The 25002-nt window shown below is 45.1% G+C and overlaps 1 protein-coding gene across 4 annotated transcripts in view; it reads right to left on the bottom strand.

Moving 5' to 3' along the window:
- vti1a (vesicle transport through interaction with t-SNAREs 1A) overlaps positions 1–25002 on the bottom strand; it is a 187844-nt gene that overhangs the window by 51272 nt on the left and 111570 nt on the right. For 2 of the 4 annotated variants that reach the window (XM_061227389.1, XM_061227398.1), the window contains 2 exons: positions 24125–24195; positions 19857–19918 (listed from right to left, as the gene is read on the bottom strand). In XM_061227389.1, coding sequence (XP_061083373.1) covers positions 19857–19918; positions 24125–24195 — 133 coding nt within the window. Of the gene's footprint in view, positions 1–19845; positions 19919–24124; positions 24196–25002 lie in introns of all 4 variants that reach the window. The other 2 variants (XM_061227405.1, XM_061227413.1) reach the window with 1 other exon arrangement.

The following is a 25002-nucleotide window of genomic DNA, read 5'->3' as shown; positions in this document are numbered from 1 at the left end:
GTAGGTTATTAGCTATGGTGCTCTCTGTACTCCACAATTTGAGATTTGTGATAAAATAATTATGTAGTTAAAGTGCACATTGTCATTTAAATAAAGGGAATTTTGGTTTCACCATGTAGAAATGACAGCATAACACATGGTCCCCCCATTTCAGGGCACCATAAAGTTTGGGACACAGCAATGTTATGTAAATGAAAGTAGTCATGTTTAGTATTTTGTTGCATATCCTTTGCATGCAATGACTGCTTGAAGTCTGCGATTCATGAACCACTTGCTGGGCATCTTCTTTGGTGAACCTCTGCCAAGTCTGTATTGGAGCCATCTTTCGCTCATATTTCGGGGGCTAGTCCCCTAAAGTTTCACTCTAAAGGCATGATCAGTTGGGTTCAGATAATGGGTCTTTGTCCCAAACATTATGGAGGGCCCTGTATTTTTTTATTCATTTTTTTCAAAAAGTGTTCAAGTCAGTTTTCAAGAACTCCATTGCTTTCAGTCACCAGTAGCGATCGTTACATCAGCAATAGAATGTCCAGTAAAGAACATTGAAGGCACATATTTGTGATCTTACACCTTAATGGGTTAAAACTAGAGTACAGGACAAAGGAAAAACTCTGAACTTCACGCTACATTTTCACGAGCGGCAGAAGTCAGGGTATGCAGTGAGGCAGTCAGGCCCTGGCTTCTCTTTGTTCAGAAGCTCTCTCTCATCGTCCATGCCCGCCAATCTTGCGGGGCGGAAAATGAAACGCGTCCAACAGAGAAGCCGCTTCGACGAGGCCCGAATTCGCTTACGCTATTTTGCATCCGCTGAAGCGCAGACGTCTGGTGTCCCTCATGCAATAAAAGAAGGGGAAAGGAAACTATTTAAACTCGCAATCCAAGCCTTGAGAAAACAAAGCTACAAGCTACAGTGGCACGCGATTCAAAAGACATTCGAAGCTTATTACTGTGCTTATTATGGTAAATTGAAAGTTCAGCAATGTTCTCTTTGGTACAAATGAGTATGTTTTCCAAGCAAAAAAAGGTACAAATTAATAATATATTGCTGGTAGGGGTACCCTATAGGGTACTGCTGCAGCGACAAGCATTTGTAACTTTTTAGGTACTTTTTGTACCTTATATTTCTGGGAGTGTAGTATACAACTGAACACCCTCTAACCATAAATTGTTTAAAATACTGTTTTGGATAATCATATTTTCGTGCGGGATAGTATTTAATATGTAAGATTCTTTTCCTCGAAATACCAACAAACAAACATGGAGTGCCATAATTGTCGATCGAAAAGTGTAAACATGCGATTTGTCCTTAAAGCCCCAACCTTTTCAGTTAGACCGGTTGACATTGAAAATTCAACCAGCTAGCTTGTTAATTTAAAGACAAAAAAAATGACACTGAAAAAAAAAAAAAAAAGAAAGAATGTAGGGTGAAAAAAATTATGAAAGACAAAGGGTGGGGGGGGGGGAACATGAAAGCTGCCGTCTTGTGCGGGGAAGAGAGACATTGAAATAAAATGTGAAGGCGAGTGGCAGATGCGCTCTTTTATTTAAAAAAGAGCTAAATGAATTGAGTCACCAGCACCGCGCCTAATTTCCTTGACGCGTCCATTTTACGCGTTCGCGGCAAACGATAAAGATGAAGTAATTACAACGTTTTATCGGGGTGTCTCTATTAGGCAAAGTGCACTTTCATTGTAACCGTTCCCTTCAACGTCAGACCCCGATTTCAGCGGCCGTCGTTACCGGAGCGAGAGCTCGTCTTTCCCTCTGAAACAAAAGGGCGAAGCTCTGGAACAAAAGGGCGAAGCGCTGAAGAGCACACAAACCAAACTCGTGCTCCCAAGGCTTCCCTCCCCCGACCGCACAATGGCCCTCATCTCGGTGCGGTCGCAAATCAAGGCCAGGCTAAGCGAGCACAGAGAACGCGAGAAACACTCTCTCAGTCGTCAGACGGACACGATGGGCCCACACAAAAGAATTCGCCCGGTGTGTCAACCTTGGACACTCGCCCAACACACTGGCGAGGTGCGATTGCCTGGCACCTGCCTGGCACCTGCCGCCTCTTATCTTTGACAAAGAGCTGACATTTTTGATGGCCACTCTTACCCCTACCAGACCTGGGTCAAATACTGTATGCTTTTGGATTAAAATACGTTTCTAGGGTTTACTGAGCTTATCTGGTGTATTGGAACCTATGAAATACTCTCAAAAAGTGCCATATCTTCTCTTGGTTGGCTCAATTGCACCAGGCAAGATCAATCGAACACAGAAAAGTATTTTAATCCCAAAAAATGATATATTTGACCAGGGTCTGACCCCTACTCACCCCGAGCTGCCATAACATTAGAACCACACTTACCTCCACTCACCTAGAACTGCCCCAACACAGACTCACACTTACCCCTACTAACCCAGAACTGCCCCAACACAGAACCACACTTACCACTACTAACCCAGAGCTGCCCCAACACAGAAACACACTTGCCCCCTGCTCACCCACACCTGCCCCAACACAGAACAGCACTTAACCCCTCCTTTCGGAGAACTGCCCCAACACAGAACCACACTTTGTTGGTTTCTTGGAGTGCAACTCCAAACTGTATTTAGGCAGGCCCAGCCTGCCTAAATTCGAATCCTATCCAACAGCATGGGAAGGTTCTTACTACAGTGCCCAGCATTGGTTCGACTTACCTTCCAGAAGGGTTAGGTTAAAACCCATGGCCCAGTTAGGCTGCGTTTCTGCCTGTTCAGCATATTTCTTAGGGGGACGAACACAAAGCCAGAACCCAACCGCATCCCAGCGGGCACAGCGGCGGTACCAGCGCACGACGCGTAAATCTCCAACAGCGAGACTACGCACCGCCACAAACAATATTCGGAGACACGTGGATCTTTTTGTGCCTCGGCCTGTTGACAAACAGTTCGACGGGTGAAGCATACTCTGTAAACTTCAGCAGTGCGCTGTTTGGGTTCGGGTCTGCTGGCTGTTGCACAAACAACGTGACAGTGTTCGTGAGAGGGCCCCCAAGGGCCTCGCTCTTCAAAACACTCGAGAGCAACAGCGAGTCTGACAGCGGAGCTTCCAGGACCCTCGCTCGTGAAAAAACTTCGGCTTCTGCTCCGAGAATGTTAAAACCTCTTCACATTTCTTGTCGGGAATGAGTGGTGATAAAGGGATTCCTTTTAAGCTACTTGGAAGATGAGGGCAAAGCATCAAGCCCAACACCACCCCCCCCCCCCACCCCAACGGTGGCGGCGACACACATTATACACCGTGCGGCCGCGCACAAGAAAAACAGACAGAGGAACTGGTGAGAGAAAAGATATGAGATTAAACAAGAAGAAGAAGAAAAAACAGAACTGAACTCGTAAATATTTCAAGCTCTTACAATGAACCAGACAGATCAGAGCAGCAACGCAGAACAGATGCAGCTAAAACATTTTTTAAACGAGATGTGTGTGGGGGGTGGGAAGGATTTGAATTTTTTTTCGTCTTGTTTGCTACAAAGCACAGCTTGCTTTAAAAACAGCTCTTGACTTCTTGAGCGTTGCGAGCAGTCTTTGGAAAACTGTAAGCGATTGCCATTATCGCATTGTTATTTAAAAGGTTTAATGAATTTCATTAAGTATCTAAAACAAAGCAAATAAACTCTATTTTCTGAGCAGATGAATTTTTTTTCGAGTTACATTTTTTCAAAATGCTACTCATAACTCACAGAGCTAGGCACTATTCTTCCAAGGCTAATAATGCTATCCATTACCCACAATACCAAGAATGCTACATATTACTCTCAGAATACTAGTAATTGTTCAAATACTGTAGCTCTTACAATGTTAACAATGCCACACATTACTTTCACTATACTTACAATGAAGCCACAGAAGGAGCTTCTGTCATCAATTTCGACGGCAGTTTTAAGCACCAGTGCAGTAAATTAGTTAAAGAACCCGACACAAGGGTTCGGCAGGAGAACCAGCCCCTTGGGGTTTTTGGATGTAGAACCAACATTCTTCTAGTTGAAGGTCCTGAGTTCTGACCCAGTTTTTCCCCCTTATCCCTGGTGATAGAGACACGCAGTACGGTTAATTATCTTTGACTGAGCTGTTAATGGAATGCTGATCTTCATTCGCCATCTCTGTTAACCTGCTCTTAATGAAAGGCACGTGCACCAAGAGGTGTGTTTGTAATAATATTTATTTTGTTTTTGTTAATATCCTTGCCTTTTGGGCCAGCTGTCTCAATTCCATTTAATTAGTTGTCCAATTAATTGTTCTAGGCCCCACTGAAGGACTAATTACTCTTAATCAATGAAGCCGAACACCTGTCTGTATCACCGATTTGTTTAAGTGCCCCACACGAACAGAACTAATGAGCAACAAAAACACCATTACCCTTATCCTGTTTGAACAAGCACACTTCCAATGACCGCATCTGTAACAAATAAATACAATTCAACAGAGGCTAGTTAAGTTTACAGTATGTAAAATCCAGTTCAGAGTTCATCGAATAGCTCAAATGAGCCTCAGATCTCGACTGGAAGAAAAACAACGCGCAAGCAGGCCCTCAGGAGCGGTTTAGGGATAGGAAGCTAAGCTTTAAATAAATCCACCTCATGTTTAGTCCAGAAATATCAGTTATTATGAAGTGCCAACTGCACAAAGAGGTCATATTTAGCAATAGCTAAAATACAGAAGAAGAGAGAAACAGACGGAATACAGAACGGTTATCTGAACAGGGTAGGTACAGAACGAAACCAAAGGTGCACTTATGCCTGTGGGGAAGTCTACAGAACAGAACCGACCCAAACAATTAACAAGTCAAACATACTGTACAAAAGTCAATGAATATTCAAATAAGATGCCAGGTACTACTGTTTTAAACAGCGGCTAAAATGTAATTGCCGATGAAGTTAATCTAAGATTTCAAGATACAAAGAGCAGTCGGTTCTGCATCAATGTCCACAACAGTTTCACTAAAAAGAAGAATGTAAGTAAATATCAAATATTTCAAACCCCCCACAGCCTCCATTCCTGATGCATATGTACAGTATAGCTGAGGTTAGTCATGAAGTCTATCCTCATCAACTCAATGACCTACACGTGCTGTAGGTAGCCAACTTGCACACAGCACCGTAACGGTTTTAAAATCAGCTCCTGACATAAAGCGGTGTCAGAACTTTGATTTCCAGCAGAGTTAAACCCACTGCTTCTCTGCAAGGCATTCGGTGTACAGAGAGAGACAGACAGCGGGTAATGCGAATAAAAGCACTGGCACTCAAACAAAATCAGAATAACTAAATAAAGACCTTTGTCATGACAAGTCATCAATAAACAACACAATTGGTTCACGCAATCGGTGATGTCACAGTGGCCAACCAAATATGTACATGACCCTTTCCTCAGATTTGCAATCTGGCAACCCTTGCCCATTTTGCAGTGTTCTACTGTGAGGCTTTATAACTCCAGAGGTGAGCATCACAGAGACTTGAATGAGACTGAAATGAAGTAGGCACTCCTTGACCACAAGTGTGCAATGTCTGAGGGTGATACACAGAACTAATAAAGATCTATGAAGTAAAATATGAGCAGTCTACCCTGCTGTCCCTTGTGTCTCCATGTCTGTCCAAATCAGTCTGTTCATCAGCATAGGGTCTTAAAATATCTAGGGGCTCAAAACATTATCCAAAACTACTCTGAAAATGAGTACAATGATTTTGGTCCATTATAAAGCAAATACATTTTCCTCTTATGGAGGTTTAAGATGAAACATTAGTATCACATTGAAAAATAATGTAAAATAAATGTGACATACTGTGGTACACATACCTAGACACATAATAATCCACTCTTGTATGTTTTCTGTACTCTAAAGAATGTAATCTTTTGTTGCAAGCGTATTTCAACACTCAATTTCATTGTTGCACAAATTGAGTTCTCACAAAGCATGCCACTATGAGCCAGGACACTACAGGCTATATAGCTCCCCAATAATAACTAGCATTCGTAGCAAAGGCCAGACTTCGTACTTCGTCATCTTCGTCTGACTCATTCCCCACAACCAGGCATTTTCCGAAATCTGCAGATAGTATTAATTCGACCCACGTCTGGCGGTCACTCCACCCGGATGAGAGGAAAGCTGTGGAGCCCACAGTGGCTAAGGCGTCACCGATACCTCCCTGTGAGTCGCCAGTGAGCGTGTGGCGTGCTTTACCGTGACATTACATTATATTAATGGCATTTGGCAGACACTCTTATCCAGAGCGACGTACAGTTGATTAGACTAAGCAGGAGACAATCCTCCCCTGGAGCAATGCAGGGTTAAGGGCCTTGCTCAATCTTATTGTGGCTGCACCGAGGATCGAACCACCGACCTTGCGGGTCCCAGTCATGTCCCGGTCCCAGTCCCAGTCATGTACCTTAACCACTACGCTACAGGCTGCCCTCGTATAGCTGCCCTCAGCAAGGCCGAGGAAAGCTGAACCCTGTTTAAAACTGTTTTAGGGCAATCAAAGCTCCTGTTTTCCGTTTATACTGCTTCAGCCTGCTGTTTTCACAGTTTCGGCAAAGATACCGTCCAGAAATTTAATAGGTTTATCGGCTGTTAACTACTGGAACGTAACAGTAGTTACAGTATCCAGGTAGTGAGTGTCCTGGCTCATAGTGGCGTGCTTCAGGCTTCAGTCAAGGAACCTGTCATGTGTTTCAACAGCTTCAGCTGAGGACCTAATACCTCACCGCTGTATGTTTAAACAGCTTTGGCCAAATGAGCTTCTGTTATGCCTTTTAACAGCTTCAGCAAAGAAGTATTGGAACAGCGTCGGGACTTGCTAACTACTGCAGTGGCATCCAGATTGAGTGTCCTGGCTGAGAGTAACATGGCTTTGGCCAAATGTGTTTTAACCATGCTCCTGTATGTGTTTAACCAGCTTCTGCCAAAGAGATTTAATTATGTGCTTAACCAGCTTCAGCCAAAGAGGAACTTCTCTTACTGTATGTGCTTAACCAGCTTCAGCCAAAGAGGAACTTCTCTTACTGTATGTGTTTACACAGCTTCTGCCAAAGAGATTTTATTATGTGCTTAACCAGCTTCAGCCAAAGAGGAACTTCTCTTACTGTATGTGCTTAACCAGCTTCAGTCAAATAGGAACTTCTCTTACAGTATGTGTTTAATCATATAGGGTGGCCTGTCGCGTAGTGGTTAAGGTAAATGACTGGGACAGGCAAGGTCGGTGGTTCTAATCCCGGTGTGGCCACAATAAGATCCGCACAGCCATTGGGCCCTTGAGCAAAGCCCTTAACCTTGCATTGCCCCAGGGGAGGATTGTCTCCTGCTTAGTCTAATCAACTGTATGTCGCTCTGGATAAGGGCGTCTGCCAAATGCCAATAATGTAAACAGCTTCAGCAAAGAAGCGCCTGTTAGCTGTTGTAACAGCTTCATCGCCTGGTAACTACTGTCACAGCATTGCAGCGGCATTCAGCTATTGACCGTCCTAGCTCACAGTGGCATGCTTTTGGGCATCAGCCCAAAGGGCTCCTATTATGTTTTCACAGCTTCAGCAAAGGAGCTCTTATTACTGTGTGTGGTTAAACGGCTTCAGCCAAGGAGCTCCTGTAACGCGTTTAAAGGGCTTTCAGAACGCATCCCGAGCAGGGGGGAAGCTGGGCACGGCACAGCACGGTACGCGGACGGCTCATTACCGCGCTCAGACGGTCGCCCGAGAGCAGCCTCCCGCTCCCCACAGGCCCTTCCAGAGCACAAAGGGAGATCTTTCCTACAAACAACTCACACTGGAGCTTTCAACCCTCTCAACAGCCTCGCAGAGGAGAGGACAGGAGAGGAGAGGAAAGGAAACTCCCCGACACGTTCGGCAGGACGCCCCTCTTTCATTCGACTCCTCGCCGTTTACACCGTTACGCCGTGTTTATCTTTCATTTCCGCAGAACACCCAGGGCCCCCCCCTCTCTCCGCGGCGTCGAAGACCCGCGCGTTTCTTCGCGGAAGCCTAGGAGTCCCACGAACGTGAATCGTTAAACTTTCCCCCCGCCTCGGTTTTTTTTTCCGGAACACTCCGTCCGGGGGCCGAGGGATCCGCGCGCCCGTTTTTCGCAACGGGGACGGGACGCTGCCGCGGTCTCCTGGGGGCCGTCTCGGCGGGAAAGGCCTCGCGGATATAGCGCCGCGTACGTTGGCGCTCCCCGGCTGAACTTTTCAGGACGAAAGCAATCTTCCCCCTGCCGGGAACAGCGCTGGCTGCGACTGGGTTGACAGTCGCTCGACGCCACATCAAAAGTGCATGAGCCCGGAGAGGTGTTTTTAGCCTCTTCAAGGCGAGAGGCGCCACAGATCTTAAATGACGAGATCGAGGGCCCTGTGATCGTCCTGTACAAACTCACCTCGCGCCTACAGCCGTAAATAAACCGTCACTTCAGTGTCATATGGTATAGGGAGAGGAACCGCCGCAGAGAGGCTGACACACGGGTCTCGCCGCTCTAACTGCACAACATGGAGGAGACTGATATTGTACCCGTGTTATCTGTCCATATCAGTTACAGTTTCTGACGTTGATGTTATCGATTACGCACCAACACAGAGAGAACACAGATAACAACAGGGGATAACACAGTTTGTACAAATGCATACATGCGCAACAGCATACTCTCACATACATGCAAGCACACACACACACAAAGGAGCTAATTTCATACAGTACTGTTCTTTGCCTGGGTCCTTCCACATGGTGATAGAAATTTCTTTCAAACCATTAAATCGGTGATTGAATCATAAAAGAAGATAAATCTGTGATTAATTGGTTGGTTAATCGGTTTCAAACTGATTTAACCCATACAGAATGGTACACAGAGCACACGACAGTGCAGCAGCCTGGCTTTGAAACGTGATGAGGAAAGTGCTGTTAATCGCAGACCACAATGCACCGCGGCGCCCATCACAACAACGGCCCCTTCCCAGGAAAGCATCCTCTCTTTTCCTCTCTCCGTCTCTTGCTCGCCCCTTTCCTCAAAACGTCCCTTCAACATACACTAATAAGAGTCGGAGAAACATCGGCGGCTTAAGTGTCATCGTAGGGATAAACGCCATTATTTCTGAGGCGGGCTGCTATATGTAATGAGCCTCTAAAGAGAATGCGCCAGCCGGGCTGTGGAACATCCTGTCACTTCCGCGGCTCCCCTCTCGAAGGACGCCAGCCCCCCCACCGGAGAGACACAACTCCGGACCTTTCATCTCCTCCAGCGGGGCTGGGTTAATAAATAAATAACCTTCCACTCTTTTTGAGGTTTCGCTATTTTTTATTTTTTTGGTCCCCCCCCCCGCCGCGATTACATTCACGCGAATTCCTTGAGTACGGAAAAGAAAAATGAAAACGACAGTGACAGAAACTAAAAGGGTCAGCTAATGAGAGAATCGGATGAGAGATCGTCACAGCGAACGCCGCAGATAAGGCGTATAACCATAGATATTAAAACAGAGGACACCACTGAGAAGATAATACAATTACCGCCATAGATAATACAGTGGGGCATGAGCAACATCAGGCAGTGAAGAGTCAAAATGCAGGAACAAAATGGCACCTAAAGAGTCAATACAAGGTACCATGATCTCATTGTTTAAAGAATGCTGGAGTTTCCTAGCCAGCTTGTGAAAAGTCGCTCGTTCCTTGCACCGCTGTAGCATGCAGACAGTGCTGATTTCACGCGGATTGTAGCGCCTCTTCATTTCGCTTCCATAACTCCTCAATAACTTGTTTGTTTCTGCCGAGAATTCGGACCTACGGTACCCCGAGATCAACAACGGTCTGTTCATCTTAACAGAACATTCTCATCTGGCGTGGAGCCAAAAAAAAAAACAAACAACAAAAAAACAAAACACTAGGACGTCTGTTCATTACTGTATGATACAATAATGTACAGAAAAAGAAAAAAAACGAGAATAAAAATATAATTTAAAGACAGGCAGTTCTGGTTGCCAAGACGATGGAATGCTAGATGCTTTTCACGTTTTACGGTTAGAGACGTTTCGTTTGCCAAGAACATGTAAAGAAAAATTCACAGAGAGGCTGATAGCGGAGATTGGCTGTCTCAAAGGAAAATGAACTAAAGGATATCAGAGATGCTGAATAAATTCATAGATGGGGAAAGAGTACAAATGTAGTACAAGGAATTATCCACGGCAACAGGGGGAAAGATCAGAGCCCACTGGCGCTGAACCCTGCGGGACTGGACCCCGGGTCCGGGGGGAGAGGGTTTAACGCAGCACACTGCTCGCCTGGTTCGGCCTATTTCAACTTCTCTTACGCGCACCTAATAAAGTTCAACAGAGGAACGGCAGTGGATACCGGTAAGAGTGGGGGGCGACGCATTTCTTTAACCCCTTGGTTACTGCAGGTTATCAAGGGAACTGAGAGGAGCACGGATCGGTTTGGTCAGATTCCTTCACAGTTCCAAAAGAAAAAAAGGACAAGAAAAAACAAAAAAGAAAAGTCTGTTAACATGGAATTTGGAAATTATTACATTCAAATTCGCAATGAATCAGGTTTGCTACCAAAGGGCTAAAAGTGGACCTGAGAATTGACCATAACCTCATAACCAGAGAACTTTCTGCTGTTCTCAACACCGAACAGCACTACATATGCGCCGTATGTCATATATTAAAGAAATACTCCACCAGACACAGGAGGTTTTAGCGCCTGCTTCTGTGAGCCAACGTTGACCTCACGTGAAATGTGAACGCATAACCGTAAAAACCCAGTCTCCATAAAAACTAAACGACGGTCGCTCAGACCTTAAATGACCGTGACAGCTCAAGGGTCATGGGAACAAATAAAAAGAAAAAGGCATTGATATCATAAGCAAAATTGTGAGCCTGACATTTAATTACCACGTGGATTTGAACTTTTTTCTTTCCTATTGTCCTGGAGCTTTCGATTTGTGTTTCATGCTGATCCAAGTAAAACCATTGCAATTTAGGTAGAAGTATGCATATTTTATGCATGTAGAAATTATACTGCTATTTTTCCGAGCTGTTTGTAAAACGATTTCCCGCTTGACATGACGTATGTCTTAGCATCACGATCAGACGTTGCTGACGGTTAACACAGAGAGCTGACCACAGGAGAGGGGGCTGGTAGCAGGGTTAGGGACTTTTCACAAAACCTACGTCACTGCTCTTTGCAATCGTTCTGTGGGCGTTTTAGACACCAAAACCAAGAAGAGAATGCTGATGTGCGTGGGCCTTTATAAAGGCGCTCGCAAACACAAAACTAAACTACATCATTCAAATCTCACCTAATTAAGTCGCTTAGACGTGATATGTATTTCAAGGATGGACGAAAAGGAAGAAAAGTTTAGAGGGGTCGACGGGCGCCGTGGTAGCCGAACCTAAAAATAAAGTGGGGGCTCAAAGCGATATTCAAATGGGAGGCAAACGCCGGCTCCTCTTGCTGTTCTGCAACTTCTTGATGAAAGGGAAATTTCATCTTGGCACTGCTGTCCTGCGCTTATGTTTGCTTCTGCTGTGCCGCGGTTGGTAGGCTACAGCAGGACCCGAATATAATGAGACTGCAAATAACAGTCCTTGCACTGTCACCGCGGACTGTGGCGGAAGGTTCTAGTACATACATTGCACTTAATTGCTATGGGACTCGGTCCTTACTGTTAACAGTAATGGGCCGAGGGGGAGTCCCCCCATCTTATTTACATGTGGGATTTTTACATGTTTAATAATTAAGCGCTATTACACCTAGTTAATGTACAGTAATGGCACTTGTAGCCAAAAGGCTTTGCCAGTTATGAAACAGGGTGCGTTTTTCACAATCTCTGTGTACACGAGAGATTGTGGCGGTGGCCTCCAAACCTTGCCCCCCGCCCCCCCCAACGCATCCCCCCGACCCCCCTCCCAAGGCCTTCCCCAGCAGCCCAAAGATGGGGAGGAAAGAAAGCTAAATAAATAAAAGACTAAAAAAACAGACCGAACGATAATTTGTTCTATCTTTCAGCTCCAATTAAAAATAATATTAAATCTTTTTGTTAGGCTTCACAACAGACTTCAAGAAGGCCCCCAAGACTCCTTCGATTTGCATCCCTCGGCAGCCGTACCCTCAGCCTCTGCATTTCATTAATTATATGACCTACATATCATATATTTAATATTCCAGGCTTGGGAGGCAAAAGAAAAAAAAAAAAAAAAAAAAAGTGAAAAAATAGAAAAAAAAAAAGGCAGTACTTGGAAAGTGTAAATTTGGAGATCTTCAGGACGGATGTCTTTGGGTCGGGCTCTTTGATCTGTTCCTCCCGACTCGGTTTGGGAATGGCTCCGTTTGGGAATGTCTGATTAATGTGACGGCGAGGCCCCCCATGCCAACCACCCCCCCTCCCCCTTCCGCCTCCCACTTCCGAAATGATCCAAAAACCAGTGCATCGCCCCTGCTGAGGCACTACCCGCTACTCACAGCAGAGAGTGCTGCCAACATAAAAAGTGACTTTCTCTTTCTCTTTTACGTACACTGTGACCAATAACAACAACTGGTATGCACCTTGGAGAATTCATAACCTGCACTGTTGCAGGTGTAACAGAAAATATTACACAACAAGTCCGAGGTGCGTGTTTGTTGCTGATGTATTTGTATACAAGGCTTTCAGCGCAGACGTGCCGTCTAGACAATATCCCGACATCTTCCCCCTCCGTGAAGGCGACGCGCACTGCTTTGCAGACAAAGAAGAAGTCCTGTTCTATTGTTGGCCTTTGGATAACTGTGGCGCACCATCAGTAGAAGATGAAGGCTCTGTAGTGCAGATCAGTGCCATGCTGAATCAGGGCTGTGTTAGGCGTGTGCTATAGATCAGTGCTATATCGTGCTGTGCTATAGATCAGTGATATATCATGCTGTGCTATAGATCAGTGATATATCATGCTGTGCTATAGATCAGTGATATATCATGCTGTGCTATAGATCAGTGCTATATCATGCTGTGCTATAGATCAGTGCTATATCATGCTGTGCTATAGATCAGTGCTATATCATGCTGCGCTATAGATCAGTGCTATATCATGCTGTGATTGGATGAAGTTGTTGTTGCTGCTGCTGTCTATGATGAAATTGATGCTCAGCATTTAGCAGTACACCGGAAATGCAATTCAGCGGGACATCCGCTCCTCCTAGTGTTGTGTTAGGCTTGTGCTGTAGATTAGTGCTATATAGTGCTGTACATCAGTGCTATATACATAGCACTTTGTTAGGCATGTGCTGTAGATCACTGATATATACGTAGCGCTGGGTTAAGCTTATGCTGCGGATTAGTGATATGTAGTGCTGTGTTAGGCATATGTAGGAGATTAGTGATATATACGTAGCACTGTGTTAGGCATATGCTGTAGATCAGTGGTATATACATAGCGCTGTGCTAGGCTTGTGCTGTAGATCAGTGATATATACATAGCGCTGTGCTAGGCTTGTGCTGTAGATCAGTGGTATATACATAGCGCTGTGCTAGGCTTGTGTTGCAGATCAGCACTCAGTTCGATTAGTGCCGTGGATGAGTGCTGTGCTGGATCTGAGCCGCACTAGATCAGTGGTGTGGATCGACTCTGAATCTAGAAAGACAGCTTCTGCAGTCCCTCCAGGCCATTAATTGGGCCTGACAGAGAGCTGGTCTGACCTGGATTCAGACCTGTTTCAAGAGAGACCCAGAGAACGGCTTGACTTTTGATCTGTCGGGTGACTGCAGATCAAACCTCTCAGTTATGCTACCTCCAGCACTCAAGAATAAGCAACATTACAAAAACAATAATATCAATATTATAACAATAACATTGTTATTATTCATATTCTCCTTATTACTGTTATTATTATAATTTGCTAACACTAATCTCCAGCACCTGTATTTGCATGTGTCGTGTGTGCGCGCATGTATGTGTGTGCATGAGCTTGTGTGTGTGTGTGCATGTGGGTGTGTACCTGTGTATACACACAGTGAGCACTTTAATAGGTATTTATTAGAGATATTTTTTAGACTTATTAAGTCTTCTGCTGCTGCAGCCTATTCACTTCGAGGTTTGACATGTTGCATGTTAAGAGATGCTCTTCTGCATACCACTGTTGTAATGTGTGGTTATTTGCGTTACTCTCACCTTCGACCAGTCTGGCCCTTCTCCTCTGACCTCTCTCATTAACAACATGTTTCTGCCCGCGCACAGGATGTTTCGTTTTTTTCGCACCATTTGCAAGTAAACTCTAGAGACTGTTGTGCGTGAAAATCCTGGGAGATCAGCAGTTACAGAAATACTCAAACCAGGCCATCTGGCACCAACAACCCTGCCATGGTCAAAATCACAGAGATCACATTTGTTCCCCCATTCTGATGGTTGATGTGAACATTAACTGAAGCTCCTGACCCGTATCTGCATGAGTTTGGCATTGTACTGCTGCCACACGATTGGCTGATTCGATAATCGCATAAATAAGTCGGTGTAGGGTTGTTCCTAATAAAGTGCTCAGTGAGTGTGTATGCATGTCTGTGTGCACATACGTGCGCCTGCCTGCGTGTGTGTGTGTGTGTGTGTGTGTGTGTGTGTTCGCGTGCGTGAACGCGTTTGTATGTGTGTGTGTGAGAGCGTTTCCGTTAGCGCGTGCGTGTGTTTATGTATGTGTGTGGCGCATATTCCCCTGTGTAACACAGACAGAAGGAGACGGGGGGAGTGTGTTGTGCATCACACTGTCAGGATGGAGACTCCTACACAGGCTCTGCATTGACCCCTCACTCCTGCATGCTGGGGGAACATCCGTGGCTATGAATGTAGCTCAGCTCCTCTGGGTGCATCTCCTCCCTCCATAAACAAAGACCCTTGGCACGGTTAACAAAGACACACACACTTGACAGTACGCTCCGCTTACACAATGGTCCGATTGAAAGAGGCGTCGAGTGTGACCTGTCATCGGCACGGGGATGGGCCCCACGACGGCGTGCAGGCTCCAGCCCTGTCCTTCACCTCTCTGAGACGTGGGGGATGAATTGTGACTGCTACCCGGAACCACCTCAGAACCCCTCCAGAACTGCTCCAAGAATCATGTCAGAACCCCTCCAGAACTGCTCCCAGAACTTCAAACCCACTCCACAACTCCTCCAAGAATCATGTCAGAACCCCTCCAGAACTGCTCCCAGAACCTCCTCAAAACCACTCCAGAACTCTTCCAAGAATTGTGTCAGAACCCCTCCAGAACTACTCCCAGAACCTCCTCAAAACCACTCCGGAACTACTCATAGAACCTCTTTAGAACCCCTCCAGGACTACTCACGGAAAATCCTCAGCACCCCTCCAGAACTACTCACAGAAACTCTACAGAACCCCTCCAGAACTTTTCTTGAAACCTCCTCCTGTGGACTGCGTGAGCTAGACTAGGTTTTTACGACACCAATGTCCCCTGATTTAGACTTAGGTTATTGAGCACCACCACACAACTATGTGAAAAGAAATGGATAAATAATTCATCACTGCACAAGCCAACAATTTCTGTCTCATTTTCAAAACAATTCTTCATTTGTTTTTTTGTTCTGCTCTCACTTCCAGCTATAATTAGACATGCTGCGTATTGTTAATTTATAGCACCGAACTACACTTCAACGGTATTCTAAACGTTTAATGGGGAAAATCCTTAGCTACCTTTTAAGACCTCGGTTTAAAATGGGAAAATAAGGTTCATTCTGTAATGACTTATTAATGCTGATGTTTTAATTGTTGAGAACCAATTTTATTCTATAAATGACATAATCCTTTAAAAAAAAGTACCACTGATGTGTTTGCTTTTCTAATCACAGCATTAAAAGTTAATGAGATCAGCGAAGCCGTGACAATATAATCTAAGCCCTTAGGGCTTGTGATGCTGAAATGAATAATTTATTCTAAGCAGAAGCAGGTGTCAGTCTAACTGGAGCACTGAGCGGCTTGAAATGCCCTGTGCCGTGTTGCATGCTGGGATATAAAAAGGTAAAAATAATAGACAGTGTCACCGGAGCTTTCGTTCCCCGGAACATAAAAAAAACTACTAAAAAACCCGACTTGGATTTCAATACTCTTCACGCTCCACGTTTCAGGATTTTTAAAAATACCCTTTTCTGTTTCTACATTCGTGCAGCCTCGTAAGAAAGACGCTGCTCCGTATCAAGTCTATAACCAGCACACTATGATTACACAAAGAGAAGTCTGACAAGGCTAAATTCATGGAAAAATAGTGTAAAAATATTACCTGTCTTCAAGTAAAAGTAATGTGTGGATGAGGACAAATATGTATCAAAATATGTCAGAACTGAAAGCTCTAGCCATATGGAGTAACTCAGACATCCCACCCAATGACCAAGACAACAGCTCAGGCAACAACAGAACTCACACACTGTTAGTCAGACCTTTGCCTGAAAAAATTGAGAGCAAGAAGATAATTTCTCTGGGACTACAAAAAACCCCCCCAAAAAAAAAAAAAAAAAAAAAAAAAGCAAAGTCTGTTGTTTTACTTTGCATTTTCCCCCCTACAGCACAAAATCGAGCTCTGCAATAAAAAAATCATAAACATATCTCCGCTACTTCCTGTTCTTGATGTTCTCCGACTGTAAAATAAACTTGGTTTTCTGCCAGACTCGCAAGGATTATAAATGTAACTGTAGTGACTTTAGAAAGAGGAGCGTCAACCAGGAATATGCGTGCGAAACCTTCCACAAGAAAACTTAACTGCTGAAATCATCAGAAATCACTGCTCTACAAGAAAAACTGCATGGCCCACCCACTCCTTATCTTCGAATAACATTTTCATACACCGGGGGTAACCATGAATCTAGAACAAAAAAAAAAGTACCCAAAAAACACAGAGAAACAACATACAGTATGTGCGTGTGTGCACACATACACACGCACACACACAAAACAGTATTAATCAAACGTCTCAAGCCCACAGACGCAATATAATGAATGTACAAACTGTCAGTATTGAGGAAAATCTAAACAAAGGACAGTGGGACGTGAATTTGTTTTCTTTGCGCTCACTGGTTATAAATGACTTTTGAGAGCCAATACAAACTCGATATTAAGAAATGCTTTATTTTATTTTAAAAAGCCTGTCTCTGCTTTCATACCGGGGGAGAGCGGACTCCGCCAAGCAGAAACGCGGCGAAACGCATCGGTTTAGAAAACTCATAAATCCTTATTTGAATCTGCTACCCTGAAAGCCGAGCGGAGCCTCGCGCTGGCAGTACATTTCTAAATGCTACGTGTGATTAAGTCTTCCCATTTAGTGACAGCTGAACTTTAACATTAATATGATATTATTCAAATAACTGCTTCTTATTTACTTTAAACTAAAGGGGGAAAAAATGATGAATGATTTCTGGACAGCTCCAATGACACCAGGCAGGCAGACCCTCTAATGAGATTTGACAAAATGGAGACATATGCAGAATATCGGTTACACTCGGCGTCACCGCCGGTCTACCGCGAGGCTTGGGCCCCTCCTGATTGTCTACAGGCGCTGAAGCATCCATTTCAATTGCCACTTCCTTCCCCCGGCTGGATTTTAAATTTAGCCAGTGTCATTTACATATTACTCTTAATCAGAAACGTAGCGTCACGGTTCAGGGACCGACGCCCTGGCAGTTTATAAAATGGAGATGTGACAGACGTTTAACTGAATCTTGTTTTGTTTTTTTTTTTCTCCCTCCCTTGCGATTCCTTTTTCTGAAGCCTCCCGTGGTGATTTTTCTTTCTGTTCCGAGGCATTGTGGGAAGGGCGGAGCGGTTACGACCGGCCCGGGGAGGAAAGCGCTCGCGGTCGCCGTGCGTGAAACACGCAGAAACGGGCGCTCTGTGCGTTCCTGGGTCGGTACGGCAAAGAGAAGGCAGAGACTGTATATTGTCAAAGATAGTAGAGACCGGGGGGGGGGGGGGGGGCTTTCCTGAGTTCCATAGCTGCGTGTATCTAGTCTGAGAATCATTCAGTTTCATGGAAAACTTAAATGTGAATTCACTTGTATACGAAAACATGCACAAATATGAACTTGGGTCCGCACGCACTCACACACACCCACACATATATACAGCACAATGCCCAACATAAATATGGTAACAGTAGACTTACCGTACAATTGTTATTTTTGCAATATACTAAATTACAATATACTTAAAAAAATAAATATTTGACACTAATGTACAGATCAGCTTTTATGTCCTGGTGTTTATATGCATTATATTTGATCATTTTGCAGAAACGGCTATTTCTGTGTTGAGTTCCCAAATTTTCAGCTGTACAAATTAAGTAAACGGGTGAACTTAAAAGTAATTCAAAGCAATAAAGCCTAATATTTGGTTGCATAGCCCTTAAATGCAATAACTGTATCAAGTTTTCAACCCATTAACACCACCAAACGCATGGTATGCATGTTTGGAAATGCCTTTCCAGGCTTCACTGCAGCGGCCTTCAATTGATCTTTGTTTTGGTCCTGTCTTCAGTCTTTAGCCTAGTGAATTGTATGCTAGGCTGGATTTAAATCAGGTAACTGACTAGGCAAGTAATTAGATGATCTATTATACCTTTAACCCAACTATTGCCATCCTCCATTACTTCATCAATAATAATGAGTAAGAGACTGTTCCAGAAGCAGTCATACAAGCCCAAGCAATGGCACTACCTCCTCCATGCTTCACATCTCCATACTTTTGGTCGCATCTGTCCATAAAACTTTGTTCCAGAACTGTACCGACTTGTCTGTGTATTTTTTGGTGAATTTTCAGTCTTAAAAGCACTTGAAACTATAATTCCCTCGAGGTTCTTTCAGCGCACTTGTCCCTGGTTATGGGTATGTACTTTGTTATACTTCATTCTAGATAAGAGCGTCAGCCAAATGCCTTCTAACGCCAAATGCAATCTCCACAGATGAAAACACAGGCAAAAACTAAGACTTGACATTCACTGTGAACTACCCATGCAAAAGGAAACACCTGAGGAAATACCTGTCTGTCATCCGCTAACTTTAACCTCCTGAGACCCGGTGTCCTCACACGCGGACACTACATTTTGGCTTCTCTGAGTTATGTACGGTATTTTTAAGCAACATTCTATTAAAAATAAATGTGAAAAAAGATATATATATATTTCATATTTTCACTGCATTGTCATTTATGACACTTGTATTATGTTTTACCAAAAAAAGTGAAATACAACTTTTTTCTCCTTTGTCTCAGGAGGTTAGTTTTGCACATCTGAAAATGTGGGGACTCGACACAAGAACAGCTGTTAATTAAAAGTCATTAAAATGGTAAAACCTATGGATGTAAATATGTTTTATTCCACGGAATAAAAGGGAATTGCTCGTACTTTTGTCTCATATTCATCTTTTGGTCGCAAATCCAAGCGTAGAAAAAATAACAAATCACTCATAAAATGAGGCTAATATAATGCACATACAGGTAAGAACATTGAACAGGTAGCAGAATGACGTGGACAATATGTTTATTATCAGAGAATATTCTGTTTGTCATTAGTTAGGTTCTTCAGAAGGATGTGTGTGTGTGTGTGTGTGTGTGTGTGTGTGTGTGAGCGTGCGTGAGCGTGTGTGTGTGTGTGTGTGTGTGTGATGAGGTATGCATGTGCGTACAGTATGTGACTGTTTCATGCGTACTTGTACAATCGGTATGTAAATGTCCGTCTTTGGTATATACACGCTTACATACACGTGCTTGTGCGTGCGAATATCTGATGAGCGCGTCGACAGCACGCGTGCGTGTGCGTGCTAAAACAAGGCGCGGAGAGCCACCGCGGAACACGAAAGAGAGACAGCGGGAGACAGGGCCCTACCTTGTTCTTACCTTCTCAGCATTCCTGTCAGAATCCTGGAACTCTTCCCCAAGTTGGCGTCTGTCTCTCTCAGCTTTGGAAACAAAAGGAAAGTTCAAATGAGCTTTCGCGCTCATACATATTCACGCGAAACCAAAACTCGTGTTTATCTGTGAAAAAGCGAGGAGGGGAGGGAACCAGGGCGGGGCAGCGGCTCGCCGACGGCTAACGACACCAACAGTGGCGACGTCGCCGCGGGGGTCGGAGGGGGAGCGGCGGATCCCGGGAACAGCGCACCCCCGGGGATTAAAGGACCGGCTGTTCTTTTCTCCCCGTCCAGGGCCCTAGGTTACAGGGCCCTACGTTACAGGGCCCTAGGTCACAGGGCGGCCTCTAGCCTAGTGGCTAATGTCCGTGACTGGGACCCGGAAAGGCAGGTGGGGTTCAACCCCTGGTGTAGTCACGATAATATCCACACAGCCTTTGGGCCCTTGAGCAAGGCCCTTAACCCCGCATTGCTTCAGGGTCGATATTGTCCCCATCTCCTGATTAGTCTAATCAACTTCAATAAAACAGTCCCTCGATGTGACTCTCGGTGCTTTGATCCCTCTCTCTTGTTCCTCGCTCTCCGACACGCAGGGGGAAGGCCCTCTGCCTTCCCTGATACCGCACATGGTCGGACGGCCACAAAGTTCTCAGGGCAGTTTCGGTTTTGACGCACGGGGGCTCGTGGATAATAGATCCCGGATGATCACCCACCGCAGGGGGTTGCGCGACCCCAAATATCCGATGGGAAAAGAGATAAAAAATCCTCGGAGCAGATGTGGGTTCGGGGCGGAGTCAGGCACTCTCGGCTCCGACGCCAGCCCCCGGAGCCTCCTGACGCCGGCGTAGATTTGTCCCGGGAGATTTCTCAGGCTTTTCCCAAAACCCACACAAATCATCAGAGCCCGGGACGGCTGGAGCCATAGAAAGGGCAAAATGTCATCTTGTTTCCGTTTGCCACCCCCCCCCCCCCTCCCCAAAAAAAAGCTATTTCCTCCAGAACTGAAGTCTGCATGCACACTGAATTGCCACATATGCAGGCTGTACAGGGGAAGCTACTGTGCGAGTGTAAGATTTCACGGCTTTCGCTGACAGTCTGAAGAGATTCCTGCTATGGAATAATGACCGTCGTTTCGCCTTGGGTGAAGAGCTTAAGCCATGTCCAGCTGAACATGTCCAGCTGAACATGCAATATGGATAATGCTCCCCCACCCACCTCCATAACTCGCGGATGAGTACAGCTCACAGCAACCAGGTTCCTCCATGGCTTCATTACCAGCGCGGATGTGGTGCAGCTAGCATACTGTATGCTAATGCACAGACTGTAAGACTTACCCGCGACTGTCAACGCATATTAGACAAATAAGATCTGTCGACTAAAAAATTAAAACAACTGTGAACGGGTAAAATAAAGAATGCTTGGGTGTGCATTTCAGAGCTGTTTACTGAGAGGTGGCTAGAAGTTTATACTGGTCTGACTTTCAAGCTGCCTTGAATATCAAGCAAGACAGTAGTTGAGGCTTTGGATTACCCAGAATAGCTTGAACTGGACTATTAAGTAATATTTACTGTTAATGTGTGAAGCAAAGCAGGGAAATGTGTTTTATTCAACAAGACATCATTCTCCATGAAGACACATTGGTTTTGATGGTCCAAACATGTACACAGAAATACCAATAAACTGATGTTAAAACATTCACTAAGACCTTTAGTTTGTGCAAAACCTTTTAGCACAGACCAAACAATAACAGGATCAATGGTTGGTCATGGCGTTTGTTTATACCATTCATTGGTCGTGTTATTAGTTTTGCGTGCTAAAATGCTATGCTAAAGGTCTTAATAAATCAAGTCCATATTGTGTATTTAACTTAACTGCCTTGGGCTGGGCAATTTACCTTTTGTGCTTTTCAAATTTATTTCGGTAAATTACGCATCGGCGCTTTGTTCGAAATGTTCACATCCTGCAGAGAGTGAAGAGTGTGCGATAAAGGATTTGTAAGGGGGCACTTGGGACAGCATCGCTCTGTACGGAAGCAAACAACACCTGCAGACATCAGAATGGAAGAAGAAGAATGATCTTCTGAGGGAATCCGGAGAACAGAAACTCCGACGCTTAGCTTCAATGTGTCGTCTTCGATTTGCACGAACGGGTACCTTAAACCGTCTTCAAAACGTTAATTGCGCGGCATGGCTTTTGTGCGCTTTCCTTGTTTCTGTTTTTTTGAGAGCACACGAGTGTGTGTGTGAGTTTACGCCCGCACAAGCGCTAATGGGACCAAGCTAAATCGGGCGGCCTGTAACCTAGTGGCTAAGGTACGTGACTAGGTGGTTCAGGCCCCGGTGTAGCCACGATAAGATTCGCACAGCTGCCCTTGAGCAAGGCCCTTAACCTCCAGGAGGTTTGTCCGCTGCTTAGTCGAATCAACTGCAAGTGCCTTTGGATAAACGTGTTAGCAAAATAACTAATGTAATGTCAGCTAAATAGCTATAACGTAGCTTCAGACCCCTGCGTATGTGTGTGTGTCCAGGTGACCCTACAGCTCCGCACTCGGTGAGCTGCTTCAGCTTCAACAACTGCCTGACCCTCAGGCTCCGTTTAATCAACCGCAAGTCACGTTCGATAAATTAAATGCCCCTCCCCTGACTCCTGTTTACTTTTTTGGCGAACAAAAACGAAAAAAAAAGAATAAAAAAAGAGAAGTAGACAGTTTAGAGCTTCATGCGGCGAGGCTTCACATCTCCTTTTCCCGCCTTTTTAACCGGAGAGGTTCCGCGGGGGCCGGAGGCTCGCAGGAGACCGGAGATCTCTGCAGACCGCGCACCTTTGAAAGGAGATGTTTTATTTCCTTTGAAACGGGTCTCGCCGCCCGCTGACACGTTGTGATCTTTAAGTGTCCTTCACAAAGAGCCGTTTGAGACGGCCCCCGACAGCGGGCGGGGTACGGGGGAACGGCCACTGCCAGCGAACCGCGGAGACGGCCGCGGCGAGTTCGATTTCCGGGGAGCCGCCCGTGCCTCTTCCGAGCGCCCCCATTGGCCGACGGCGTGTCCTACCACGCCCTCCCCCTCGCTCATTGCCCCGCTGCGACCAATATCGCGGCTGTTGTTGTCTTTATAATCGATTCCAGATGACCAGACGTAACCGTAGATTACGACCGTCGGTCGAGTTGACCTTAGTCGGCAGTGCTGCCGGTGACTGACACAATGATATTCCAATTCACTCACTCGCTTTCTCTCAAGCACAAATACACACTCACTCAAACACAGAGACACACTGTCACTCATAACTAAAGGCACGGTCATTCTGTCTCTCTCTCACAAACAAACACACACACACACACACACACACACACAGGCAAATGTTTCTTTGAATACACCTAAAATTGAGGTCCATTCAAGCAAACAATCACCCACACACTCACAAATACTCACACACAGACAGACACAAACACACATGCAGACAAACACACACACACACACATGCATGCATGCACACACATACATACACACATAAACAGACACGCAGACAGACACACACACACAGACACAGACACACACACACACACACACACACACACACACGCACACACACACACACACGCACACACACACACACACACACACACACACACACACACACACACACACACAGAGATCCCCGCTGTGGCAGGAGGAGGCTGAGAGTGTGATTCACACTGACTCTGCCTCCAGCTCTCAGACCCGGGGGGGGTGGAGGACTCCACACTGCCTCCAGCTACATATCCCATATCCTATATCCCATATCCTATATCCTATATCCTCTTTACACACATACCCCGACTCTGTCTCTGCCTCTCCCAAACATGCAGACACGAGAGTACACAACCGCATGCTTCTTTCCAACACACACACAAACACACACACACACACACACACACACACACACACACACACACACACACACACACAACCGTACACGACCACTTGCTTCTCTCAAACACACGCATGACCGTACACAACCACATGCCTCTCCCAAACATACACACATACACGGCCTGCTTATATCCCAGCCTCCCCCAAACATTCAAAGACACACACACACACACACAACCGTACACAACCACATTCTTCTCTCAAACACACACACACGACCTGCTTCCATTTCTTCCTCCTCCAAACACACACACACACACACACACACAACCGCATGCCTCTCCCAAAAACACACACACACGACCAGACACAACTGACAGTGGCCGGGGAGAGGAACACTCACCCGCTCTCTCGCCCTCTGGATCTTCTCTCGGTCACCGTGCAGGTTGGCCAGGATTTCTTGCCCAACTTGCTCTGAAAAAGAGGACCATAGAAATATGGTTGAAAACATATAAAGATTGTCTTACTCCAAAGCTTTTTCCGTATGATAATAACAACATAGAAATGCAACAGTAAATGCTTCATCTCAGACAGTTTACTTTATAAACTAGGATGCCAATAACCATATAATAACACAGTGATAACACACAGTAACAGCAATAACAACACAGTAAAGCATTCAAAATAATTCCCCTGTTGTAATTTTAATTGTAAATACATGTTATGAATGTCCTCAGCCCAGCGTCAGATTACACAAGGCACAAATTTTCCACAGTACAATTTCCAGGAGCGCACACAGAAAGTTTCAGAATGCGTACATGGAGTCTTCATTATTTCAGGATCACGTTTTAAGGAAATGGCCAAGTGAATCGTGCAGTTTAAAATTAAATTCAACTTCAACATTATAAGAGAAGTCCTCCCTAATGTTTGGGACAAAGACCCCCTATGTCTTGATTTGCCTTTGATTTGCCACAATTATAGATTCGGAATCACACAAGTAACATGCACAAGTGCACATTCTCTGATTTTATAAAAGGTTATTTTAATACATTTTGGTTTCACCGGGTAGAAATTACAGCGGGGTGCGTTTATACATAGTCCCCCCATTTTCTACATGGTGAATCCAAAATGTATAAAAATGCCCTTTATTAAAATGTGACAATGTGTACTTGAATTACAAATCTCAAATTGGAGTGGAGTACAGAGAAAATAAATAAACGGGAGAGCACTGCTAGGTTCAAACAGGAAGTGAGGACACCAGGAGCCCCACAGTCGCCCAAG

The sequence above is a fragment of the Conger conger genome, chromosome 2 (assembly GCF_963514075.1).
Source record: "Conger conger chromosome 2, fConCon1.1, whole genome shotgun sequence".
Classification (NCBI taxonomy): Eukaryota; Metazoa; Chordata; class Actinopteri; order Anguilliformes; family Congridae; genus Conger; species Conger conger.
Note: the sequence above shows the minus strand (reverse complement) of the source record. Positions and strands in the feature narration are given on the sequence as shown.